Raw genomic sequence first — 11,109 nt, 5'->3', positions numbered from 1 at the left:
GTTGTCTGCTTTCCCCACCCCCTGGTGAGAAACCACCTGCTGCTTCTTGGTCTTTCGTTGCTTTGGGGTTGGGTTCCTGAGGGTTACCAGGGCTGGAAAATGACTTACCTGCATACACATTAGGAGAGATTTGGGTGACCAAGGAGGGTCAGGATCCCTGACTTAGAGCAGGGACAGCCGTCGGAGGGACTGAAAGGAGCTGGGGAAAGTCATCCCTAAATCCTCTCTCTTCCCAGTACAATGACCCAATTATGAGCGCGGCATCAGAGAGTCCATGACTCAGTGGTTTCAAACAGATGATTTTATTTACCTTTCCGTGGCCTCGGGTGTCTATCATGTTCTCTTTCGGAAGCGTGTTTGGGGAGGGGGCGGACTGCTGCTGCCTCAGCACTCATCTCCGCCGGCGGGCCCCGCGCCCCGATTTCTTTTCTCCCCGGCGCCTTCGGGTGGGGGCGGGAGAAGCGGCAGGAGCCGGGGCAGGGGGCGCGGGGCCGGACGCCTGGCGGGCCGCAGCCCCTTGCGGGGGCTTGTAGACCAGATGGAAGATGAAGGCGTTGCAGTACCTGGGGGGGAGGGGAGCGGCGGGCGCGGTCAGGGGGCCCCAGTGCCAGCGGGCGGGGCTAGACCACGGGCTCGGCCAGGTAGAGGGTGGCAGGTAGCAGGGTCCTTTGCGGGGTGCAAAGAGGAGTTGAGGGGCTGGCCCGTGGCTCACTCGGGAGAGTGTGGTGCTGATAACACCAAGGCCACGGGTTCGGATCCCATATAGGGATGGCCGGTTTGCTCACTGGCTGAGCGTGGTGCTGACGACACCAAGTCAAGGGTTAAGATCCCCTTACCGGTCATCTTAAAAAAAAAAAAAAAAAAAAGAGGAGTTGAGATTTTTGTGAGCTGGATCTAAAGAGGGCTGTGTTGGGGGTTGTCGAGAGCAGCCGGGGGGTGGTGAGTAGTGGAGGCAGAGAAGGCGGGTGGCAGGGCTGGGTAAGGGAGGGTCCCAGCAGAGCAGAGACGAGGGTAGGAGTGACCTTTGAGGATGCCGAGCCAGAGAGTAAAAGAAGTTAAGGGTCAGGAAGGAGGCTCGCGGGCCTTACCAGGGCATGCAGTTGTCGGCCGCTCTGAGGCGAAAGGGGGAGCGGAAGGGGTTGGGCCGTGGAGGGCTGGTGCCCCCTCCTGTGGCCACCGCCATGGTCTGGTCGTCCATCACACAGCCATACTCGCTGCTCTCGGTGAAGAAGGCTGGCACTCGGAGGGACTGGGGTGGGGCGGGGTCTCAGACATATCCGAGCCACCACCAGGATGGCAGACAGGGTTAAAAGCAAAGGCCCCGGGACAGGCCGGGATGTGGGAGAGGCAGGAGGCAGATACAGAGAAGGGCAAGATGACCCAGAGGCGCTCCCCGTGTCTGTGGAACAGATGATGGTGAAGAGGAGAGCCCAGAGACGTTCAAAAAGGGGGAGGGAGATGGGTAGGAGGTGAGAGAAGTCCCCTTTTACCCCCATTCCCCACCTGTAACCGAGGCAGAGAGCTCAGCCAAGTGTCCTTGAGACCAAAGCCAGAGTTAAATCCTGCAGAGACCAGGGAGAAGCTGGCTCCCATGGTCTACTTCTTTCCCACCTTCCCCACACCCCTACCCCTGAGCCCCAGGATCTTACCAATAACCAGGTCTGGCTTGGGCCCCTGGAGTAGGTGGTAGGGCCTTGCCGACACTTTGATCTGTAGGTCCCTGCGGCCCCCTTTCTCCTTGGTTGCAGAGCTGAGTCGTGCTGATACCCCAGAACCAGGACGGACAGACACCTCGGGGCCATCCTGAGGGGACAGGAGTTGAGTGGGGAACCCACTGGAAGTCAGGGTATGTAGTGTAGGATGCACCAGGTGAGGTAGGGGAGCAGGGAGCAGAAGGGCAGGGCCTGATCGGGAGGCTACTAGGGGGATCAGGGCTGAAGAGCAGGGCCCCCTCAGGCTTTACCCTCTGCAGGGTAAAATGCTGTTGGTCACTCTCAGGGGGCAGGCCGTCGCCCACAAACTGCAGCTCCAGGGCCACATGGGGGAGCAGGACCAAGAGCTCCTAAAGCACAGAGAGAAGGACAGACCTGGGTCCCGTCCTGTGTCTACCCCCACACCCACATGCCCAACCTTCAGGCCTGGAGGGACTTACCCAAAACACCATTACCAAGTCAAACTCCTTCCCAGCCTCTACCACGTGGATCTTCAGTGACTGTTTGTTCTGGATGTTGAGCTCAGGGACTACATGAGAAGCCAGTTCTTTAAGGATATGGTCTCCCTCTCTTCCCCCTCTTGTCCCTACACCCTCTCCACTTCCTGCTCGGCTTTCCTTACAGGACTGGGGCACCAGGTGAGTGATGACGTAGTACACTGTCAGCGGGTAGGTGAGAAGCACAGCCATGGGGGAGTCCAAGCTGAGGCCCCGCCATGTGTAGTAGTCCTGCCACGAGCCTGGGGAGAGTGGGTTACTGGGGGACCTGGCCCAGGCCTGGCCCCCAACCCCTCCAGTCTAATAGCCCCCTTTTTCTCAGCCACTCAGGCTTCTGTCCCTATCCCTAGTTCCCTCAGGGCCCCCTCAGCTCACCAAAGAGGCCCCTGGGTGGATCTGGGGGCACAGGAGGCATCAGGGCAGGCCCATCCCCTTGGAGAAGGTGGTAGGGATCTCCTGAGAAGATTGAAGGAGAGAGGCCTGGAATCAGGGAAACCCCAACCTCACCCATCTCTCTCCCTTCCAAAGGAGCTGAATTTCCTGAGAAGGCCTGGAGCTACAGCAAGAGGAATGGAGATTTGCCTAGAGACATGATTTCTGGATGGGGTTGGCAGGGGCGACTCCTCTGAGGGCTGGGGAAAGGTCTGAAACGGCCCTGGCGGTGTTGGTAGGGGTTTGGTGTGTGTGTAGAGGGGTTATCTTTGGATCCAGACATTTTCTCCCCAATCCCTCTCTCTAGGCTGAGGGTCCCATGCCTGAAGTGAGGTCCCACGCACCACTGAGAAGACTGAGGGCTGATGTGCTGCCCCAGGGGTGCCTGGGGGTGCCAGGGCCTGTAATCAGCATGCTGAGCTGGGTCCAGTAGCCACGAGTGAGGCCCCGAGAGGCCAAGAAGGCCTCCTTGTTAAAGGTTTCACTGGTCACCTCTGGAGAAGGAGGAGGTGAGGTGGTGAGGGCCTGGTGGGTAGGACCCCAGACTTTAGCTCTCCTCAGCCTCCCTCCCTGAAGGACCCAAATGAAGGCTCCAAGAAGTAAAGTGATTTAAGGTCATACTGCCAATTAGTGGTGGAGTTGGGAAGCAAGTATATGTTTGGATCCTTATTCCCAAATCCCCTAAGCTCTACCAGGGACCCAGGTACTCAGTCCTCTGCTACACCTTGTCTCTAACCCCAGACACCTACCACCAGCCCTTATTCCAAGGATCTAGACTCCAGCCCCAGGTACTTAGCCTTCAACCCCAGGACCCTGTCCAGTCCCAAAGACCTTTCCCCAGTTTTCCTCACCCATTCTGTCCTCCTTTACCTGCAGTGTAGGTAAAAGGCAGAGTTGCTAGTTCCCCCGCCCGCTCCATGAAGGCCGCAAGCTTTGGACACCAAAATCGGTGGCTCACATCATCTGGACATCGCCTCCAGTCAGCCTTGAGACAAGCCTCTCCACAATACAGGACAGCACTGCACTGGGGGCTGGGGACACAGGGGGTGGTATGCACCTAATGTTGATCTCTGTAGGTCCTATCTGCTGTCCATCTGCCCTGCAGCTGCCTATATATCATTTGATCTGTTTGTCTTATACCCTCTAATGGTCTGTAATAGCTTGCTTGTTTCATCTCACTGTGTCTGTCTGCTAGGCCCCCCACCGGCCTGCTTTCTCTCTGCTTGACTGTTGGGGGTCTTCCTCTCCCTCCATCTTTGCAGGCTGCTCACCACGGTGTTAGCTTCACTTCAAAGCTGTGCCTGTGACAAACATGGCAGATTCGAGCCCGAAGGGAGGCAAAGGTGAAGCCTGGCCGGGGACCCCACGTCCGCATTGGGGTCTTGGCTAACTTCACGCCCAGCCTTGGGACCAGGCTCTTCAGCTCTCTGAATGGGGGTGGAGATAGAATCAGGTTTGGGGGCTCAGGAGTCCAGGCCCCAGGTCTCCCCACCCTCAGAAACCAGATTTCTGTACCGATGCAGCTGGGTGTCTCCCACAGTAAGCTGTCGGGGCTTTCGGGGGTCCCCAGAGCCCATGGGGCAGGCCATGCTGTGGCAGAGGAGAGCATAGGCCCGAGGAGCCAGATTCTCGGTCCCTGAGCCCTGGCCTGCACTCCCCTGCACTCCATCCATTAGCAGATCAATGCCCAAGATGATGCCATGTTCATCTGTCACCATTAAAAGGCAGGAAACGTGAAGAGGAGCAGCCTCTGGGGAAAGAGGAAAAAGTTGGGGGTGGGGGAGAAGGGCGCCGTGTGAGACAAAGATGGTCAGGGTCAAGGGTACCAAACTCAAATGTCTACAGGGTCTAGGCGAGTATTCTCAATGAGGAGAGGGGACTAGGTAGAGAGGTCATGCCCCGTCTAAAGGGGATAGCTGCTACACAGTACTAAAATGTGCTACCATGCAGAAATGGAGGCTGGTGGTCAGGACTCTAGATTTTTCTTGGGAAGATGTGTAAATCCAGTTTTCTGGATTTTTTTTCTTTCAATGTTTAAATGTTGATCATTAAAAAACACTGTGGGTTGGGCTGGCCAGTTAGCTCAGGTGGTTAGAGCGTGGTGCTGATAACACCAAGATCTAGGGTCTGATCCCTGTACCCACCAGCTGCCAGATTGGCCTGAAGACCACCACTGTGTGCCTCCTAGCTAGGTTCTGAGTGGCAGGGGAGGGCTTCAGAAGGGGAGTCTGGCTGGGCAGAGCCAGCCCTGGGTTCTTACCACTCCTCCATCCCTTCCTCTTCTCAGGACCTGTTTCATCCTCTGCCTTGTCCTCTCGGCAGCCATCGTGACCACCTCCTCCCTCCTGCTCAGCTTCCTCTGGCTCCCCTGGAGGGCTTGCTTCCTGGGGGGACTCCCTGCTGGCAGGGGCTGACTCCCTGTCCTTCTCCGGCTCTACCTTCTCTGTGCTTGCACCCTCCTCTCCATTCTCTTCTTCATCTTCCTCTTCCTCCTCCTCCCCATCCTGCCCATCCTCTAGGCTGACAAAGCTGATATAGGGGCTCAGGTCTTGCAGGTGGAGTGGAGGCTCCTCTCCCAGGAGCCGGGCAGCTCCCAGGCCTGGTCCAGGGCCTGGGTCTGCCCCCTGCCCCAGGCTGATGCCCACACTACGGTTGGGCAAGACATGGAGCACCCAAAGGGCAGGGTCCTGGGGCAGCCTTCTTATCTGAGCCTCCAGCTGCCGCCAGCGGCCCTCAAGGCTGGCTCCGACAGCCCCGCGCTCTGCCACGAACTTGCGGAACCAGCCAAAGAGCAGAGCAGCGAAATCAAGGAACTCGTCGCGGTATCCAGACACAAACTCCATGTCTTCAGGGGCACTGGGTCTGGGCCCAGACTGAGCAAAGGAAGAAATAGATGGTGAGGGACAGGGTAGCAGTAAGAGAGTTTGGGGCTGGGCCACAAAATGGGGGAGGGGAGGGGTTTGAGGGTCACTTAGGGTGGGACATACGGATGAGTGTTAGGAGCTGAGAATAGGGTTTTCAGGACTGAGGATGGGAGTTCAGGGATGAAAATGAGAGCCTCGACCTGAAAGTGGGCGATTAGGGTTGAAGATGACCACCCCGGGATGAGATGGTATTTTGGGCTCAAAACAGGATTCAAACATCAAAAGTAGGGTTTGAATTACGGATAGAGATGAGGGAGGGCTAATCCTACTGGGAAGCGTAGGGTGAGGAAGGCAGAATTTTGGATCCCTCTGTGGGGTGCGGGAAGAGGTAGAACAGGAGCTGGGGCGTCCTTTGGGCTTGGATTGGTTTGGCGCTGAGCCCCAGTAGACCCACGCGGGCCGCCCCACTCCTCCGGTACCTGCAGCCGCCACCACTTTTCGAAGGTAAATACCTCGGGGAAGGGGCGATGGTGACGTCAGGGCTGCCCGAGCCCACGGCGCGCCCGTCGGGTGGCCACGCCCCCACGGGATCGCGCGTCGCGGGTGGCGGCCCGGCCGGTGTGTGCGCGGCTGGACGCCAGCCTGGCGGCTGTCCCGACCTCTTCACCTCGGCCTCGTGACTGGATTCCGCAGCATCTAGAGGCCGGGCCCGAGGAAGTGAGAGCGTCTTGGGGGAGGGGGAGGTTCACGGGTCCGCGGACCCACCTGGAGCGGCCGGCGGGGGCTGACGTGCCGGAACCGAACCGAAGCAGCCCGTCGGGCCGCTGCCCGGCTGCCCCGACTCTCCCCGCCGCCCGACTTTTCTTTCGGTTTCTTCGGACATTCCGGGCGCCCCCTGGACCGAGGCCCTGGGCCCGGTGCGGGGGCGCGGGGCGAGCGGGCTCCGCCTCCGGGGACTTCCGCAGGCGGCGGGCGCCGGGCAGCTCGACAGCCCCGACCGCACGGGCCGTTCGCCACGGCGCGAGCTCGAGCGCGGGGCGGGAGGGCGCCGCCGCCTGCCGCGCTTGCCCAGCCGGGACTCAGCGCCGACGGCCGCCGTCTCCTCCAGAGTTGCAGGCGGGCAGGCGGGCGGGGGAAGCGACAGCCGCTGAGACACCGACTGGACGTCACACCGCGGAGCCCGTCTGTCTGGGAGTCAGGGCGCGGCGGCTCCATCCCCCCAAACTCTGCCGAGCCCCGAGATGAGGCGGGTCTGGGGAGCCGGGGCCCGCGCGCTCCTACTCCTCCTGCTGGCGCGGCTGCCTCCGCCAGGTTAGTCAGCGGCGGGGCTGGGGGTTCAGATCCCCGAGCCCCGGGGAGAGAACGAGTAGGGGTAGGGGACACTAGGGCCGCGGAGTTGAGTTTGGATGAAGTGCGTAGCCGGGTGCTGCCAGGGTTCCCAAGGCGGCCGAGAAAAGGGGAAGGCCAGCGGGGCTGGGGACAGGCTGAGGGACAGCTGGGTCCTGGGGGAATTATGGACGTTTGGGGGTTTTTGGTGTGTGGGTTGAGCCTGCGGGTCAGATCCCGGCGTCTAGGGGAGCGGCTGCAATGGAGCAGCGGGCTGGAGGCTAAGTGACAGCGGGGGCCGGGGGCTGGGGGCGGGTAGACCCTCGGCCTGGGGAACTGTGCCGACCACCTCTATCCCGCTCAGGCGATGGGAACGAGGGCAGCATCACCGGAAGTTGTCCCTGTGACAGGATATTTTCTTCTGACTCCCCCCCATCGGCTCAAATCATGGATCATCTCCAACAACACCTAAAAGCCTACCATCGCTGTCCACGCTACATCAGGTAATTTTCTCGTCTGCCCCTGGGACGGCGGCGCCTGCACAGTCCCTCCCTACCAGGTGCCTCCAGGACCCCGTCTGGTCAAAGCTGAATTTGTTCTGTGGGGACCTAACCCCCTCTTCGGGTTCTGTTTGCCCCAGTTCTCTGCATCTTCATTTCTCTGTCCTGCCTACCTGGGGATTTCCCAGTGCCAGTCCTAGCAGAAAGCTCTTTCCTGGGATGACTCCAGACCCCTGGAATGAGGAAAGAGCTGGGGAAGGAAAAGGAGGAGCCGCAGCTGAGACCAGGTTCTTCCTTTGCAGGTTCCAACTACCTCTCCGGAGTGTATGTGGGGGCCCGGAAGACCGGTGGGTTCGTAAATTGATTGGCTGCTTTGATGGCAAAGGTGAGAGTTTGCCCCCTACTCCCCAGGCTCTGCCTCAGTGGCCTCCAGCATACAATTTTCTTTGCCTCGGCCGTTTTCCTTCTGACATTCCTAGAACCTTCTGATACTGGCCAAAGTACTTTCACTGAAGTCCCTGTACCAAAGCAAACATCACTCACCACCACCTTCATGGTGTTTACTGATTGATTCTATCACGTGTACTACAAGTATTATTTTCTTAATATTTTTCTTGAAATCAAGGCACTGTTTTTATTTTCCAGTATTTTATTATGAATTAGACATATACAAAAGTTGAAAGAATTGTACAATGAACCACCTAGATTCTACAATATTTGATTTATATATATTAGGGTACTTCAAAAGGTTCATGGAAGAATTCCTATTAGCTTTTAATTCTATTCTTCCATGAACTTTTTGAAGTACCTTCATACTTACATTTTACATATTTACATAATATAGCAAACATATATTTTACAATATAGATTTTATAGTATTTTACTATATTTGCTTATTATACATCCATATATCTATCCATCCATCTAGCCATCATAAATCCACCTTATTTTTTGATGTATTTAAAAATAAGTTGCAGGCATCATTATACTTCATCTCAAAACATTTCAGCATGTGTATTAAATAGAATTCCATATTTTATGCTCTTTTAAAAAATTTTTGAGGTAAAACTTGCATACATTGAAATGAATAAATCTTCTTTTTGTTTGTTTTGGTGGCTGGCCACTACAGGATTCCAAACCTTTGAACTTGTTATAAAACTGTGCTCTAACCAACTTAGCTAACCAGCCAACCCTAAATGAATAAATCTTGTCTACATAAACCAGTTTTGAAAAACTTAAATAGCAACTTGCCCCATGTAATAATATCTGTGAAGTCACAAACTTGACACACTGGTTGTATTTTTCTTCTAAAATAAATACAACCATTAAAATACAAAGTGTTCTTCCATATCCTAGCTAAAGTTGTCTGGTGTAGCATTGGTGGTACCATACTACCCTTCAGACTACTTCACCCTACCTTATTTCATTTAATTTTCCCAGATACCTTGGCTTCACTTTACAGCTGAAAGAAATGAGTCCCAGAGAGGTTGGAGTCAAGGGGCATGGTCACACAGCCACTTTGTGGCAGAGCCAGGGTTCCAACCCAGGTCTCTGGACTTCCCAGTTTCTAGCACCTACTTGTCCCAGTGGTTGCATCTTGTGGTTTGCTCACTTCCTTGTCCCCCACCCCTCCCCTCTGCCACTGCCTTCCTCCCCTGGCCTTCAGCTGTCCCTTTGATGTTCTTGCTGACCCGCTCCCCTTCCTTCTGTTGGGGCTCAGAACATGATACCCCCAAATATGGCATCTTGGCAATTGAGAAAACTGCAGAAGCAAGACCTTCGTTATGCTTTTCTCTCTCTTTTTTTTTTAAAAGATGACCGGTAAGGGGATCTTAATCCTTGACTTGGTGTTGTCAGCACCACGCTCAGCCAGTGAGCTAACCCGCCATCCCTATATGGGATCTGAACCCGTGGCCTTGGTATTATCAGCACTGCACTCTCCCGAGTGAGCCATGGGCCGGCCCATGCTTTTTCTCTTGTTAATCTGTTTTTTTTTTTTTTTGTTGTTATCAGGGTGTCAGCCATGACCCTTGTGATGGGTGAGGAAAAGATATTACTTTTTCACCCCTACACCTTTATCTGCTTCTTCACCTTTTCTCCCGATAGCCCTGATTCCTCACTTCTTTCCTCTCCAGAATGTGGAAGCACTAATTCAAAGAGTCGGGAGCATTTACCTCTCCCCAGCACCCAGATTCCTGAGCCCACGGGAATTCCTGATCCTTCAGACATTGGCCAGACATTCCTGCCATCCTCCCTGCACCCCACCTTTCTACCAGCAGCACCATCCTTGGATAAAGAGCTCACCAACCTCAATGAAACCACGACTCCCATTGTGGGCCACAGTCTGGGAGTTAGACCTGAGGCTGGAGAGAACCAGAAGCAGCTGGAAGAAAATGCAGGTTTCGCAGCTGGCACATCAGCCGTGGTGCCGGTGTTGACTCTCCTGGTCATTATCTTCATCCTCATTGGAGTCCTCCTCTATGTGCTGTGCAAGAGGAGGAGGGAGCAGTCACTGAAGTACTTTCCAGGTAAACTGGACCTCTGAACCCCTCCCCCAGGGACCCAAAGCCTTTCTGGTAGGGATCCTAACCCCAGTAGCTATCAGGTGGCTAGAAATCTGACCCAGGTACACAAATATTAAGGCTCTCTGCATCATGGACCTCCTATGGGTTGTGAGGAAAGAGTTAGCCAGAGATCAGAGAGGAGAGGGGGCCATCACAGGCCCAGGAACCAGTGCATGGCCTTCAAAGCCAGGCAGTGAATGCTTGTAACAGCATCAAGGAGGTGAGAGGCTGGCTGGCAGCTCACATGGAAGAGTGTAGAGCTGATAACACCAAGGTCAAGTGTTTAGGTCTCTGGATCTCTGGACAAGTCAGCTGCCAAAGACAAAATAAACAAAAAAGGCTGGCTCGTTAGATCTTTTGGCTAGAGTGTGGTATGTAACACCAAGGTCAAGGGTTCAGATCCCCATACCGGCCAGCTGCCAAAAAAAAAGATGGCAGCTAGACCAGGCTAGTGGGAGATGAAGCTGTGGAGGAAGGTGAGGACTGTTCATTCAATTCACAAATCTTTATTGAGCACCTACTGTGTACCAAGTCATAGGATTAATGTCTTGGAGTCTGATTACTTAGTTAAGCAATCACCCCCACCCCCTCCGACTCCCCTTGATCTCAGAGCTCATCTCTCAGTCTCTTTATCCTTTCCAGATTCGCAGCTTCATTATACACCTGTGACACCAGACTCCAACGCCTGAGCCAAGAATGGCAGCTTGTGATGGTAGAGATTGTGACTTATTTTGATACTCTATGTAATTAATACAATAGGCAAATTTGTGGCATATGGTTGGCACTCTATACATATCTGTTGTTTAATATTTGACTAACCAGCTACTGCCCTCTTAGATACCCCCATTTAAAAAAAATTATATAATCTGCCTTTTATATTGAGTAATGATAACTTGTACAAATTCTATGTTTTTTAGCTACTAAAAATTATTTTTATAATTATTGACTCTTCTTTCTGCAGACATTGGACTCAGGCCCATGCCCCCTTACTATGATTCCTGGCTTCAGCTTCTGTGCTAATGGTTCCCGCTTGTCCCAAGTCTCTCTTTATACAACACGAGCTGTTCCTCCCCAGCCGTACTCTTCTCCTGCCTCCTCCCCCATTCCCACAATGAAGGCCTGGGATTTCCCACCCACCCTCATCAGTGGCTGTTGTGCTGCTGATGCTGTACAGTCTGGTTTTACTTCCTCAATCACTTGCATCATTCATATAC

At 54.6% G+C, this 11,109-nt stretch overlaps 2 protein-coding genes across 4 annotated transcripts; one reads left to right on the top strand and one right to left on the bottom strand.

The window, feature by feature from the left end:
- Positions 1-391: 391 nt before the first annotated feature.
- ZMYND15 (zinc finger MYND-type containing 15) lies at positions 392-5,484 on the bottom strand. 3 transcript variants are annotated; one of them, XM_063112685.1, is made up of 13 exons: positions 4,902-5,484; positions 4,157-4,391; positions 3,913-4,068; positions 3,512-3,672; positions 2,986-3,135; positions 2,585-2,665; positions 2,335-2,451; positions 2,153-2,241; positions 1,964-2,062; positions 1,650-1,803; positions 1,504-1,586; positions 1,089-1,249; positions 392-563 (listed from the first exon to the last, which is right to left on the bottom strand). In XM_063112685.1, the coding sequence occupies exons 1-13, from the start codon at positions 5,482-5,484 to the stop codon at positions 392-394; spliced, it is 2,241 nt and encodes a 746-aa protein (XP_062968755.1). The 3 variants fall into 3 exon arrangements, with proteins under 3 accessions (XP_062968755.1, XP_062968756.1, XP_062968757.1); XM_063112686.1 differs by having other exon boundaries at positions 1,504-1,562; XM_063112687.1 differs by lacking the exon at positions 2,335-2,451 and having other exon boundaries at positions 1,504-1,562.
- Positions 5,485-6,489: 1,005 nt separating this feature from the next.
- CXCL16 (C-X-C motif chemokine ligand 16) lies at positions 6,490-10,963 on the top strand. Its single transcript, XM_063112798.1, has 6 exons — positions 6,490-6,816; positions 7,196-7,334; positions 7,634-7,716; positions 9,467-9,859; positions 10,538-10,607; positions 10,857-10,963. The coding sequence occupies exons 1-5, from the start codon at positions 6,747-6,749 to the stop codon at positions 10,582-10,584; spliced, it is 732 nt and encodes a 243-aa protein (XP_062968868.1). The 5' UTR covers positions 6,490-6,746; the 3' UTR covers positions 10,585-10,607; positions 10,857-10,963.
- The last annotated feature ends 146 nt before the right edge of the window (positions 10,964-11,109 follow it).

The sequence above is a fragment of the Cynocephalus volans genome, chromosome 10 (genome assembly GCF_027409185.1).
Source record: "Cynocephalus volans isolate mCynVol1 chromosome 10, mCynVol1.pri, whole genome shotgun sequence".
Lineage (NCBI taxonomy): Eukaryota > Metazoa > Chordata > Mammalia > Dermoptera > Cynocephalidae > Cynocephalus > Cynocephalus volans.
Note: the sequence above shows the minus strand (reverse complement) of the source record. Positions and strands in the feature narration are given on the sequence as shown.

Coding starts and splice junctions, on each gene's coding strand:
- ZMYND15 (XM_063112685.1), bottom strand. CDS start 5,484: ATGGAGTTTGTGTCTGGATACCGCGACGAGTTCCTTGATTTCGCTGCT. Junction 3,136..3,511: donor GCCTTTTACCTACACTGCAG/GTAAAGGAGGAC, acceptor CTCCTTCTCCAG/AGGTGACCAGTGAAACCTTT. Junction 2,666..2,985: donor AGCCCTCAGTCTTCTCAGTG/GTGCGTGGGACC, acceptor CAATCTTCTCAG/GAGATCCCTACCACCTTCTC.
- CXCL16 (XM_063112798.1), top strand. CDS start 6,747: ATGAGGCGGGTCTGGGGAGCCGGGGCCCGCGCGCTCCTACTCCTCCTG. Junction 6,817..7,195: donor GGCGCGGCTGCCTCCGCCAG/GTTAGTCAGCGG, acceptor TATCCCGCTCAG/GCGATGGGAACGAGGGCAGC. Junction 9,860..10,537: donor GTCACTGAAGTACTTTCCAG/GTAAACTGGACC, acceptor TATCCTTTCCAG/ATTCGCAGCTTCATTATACA.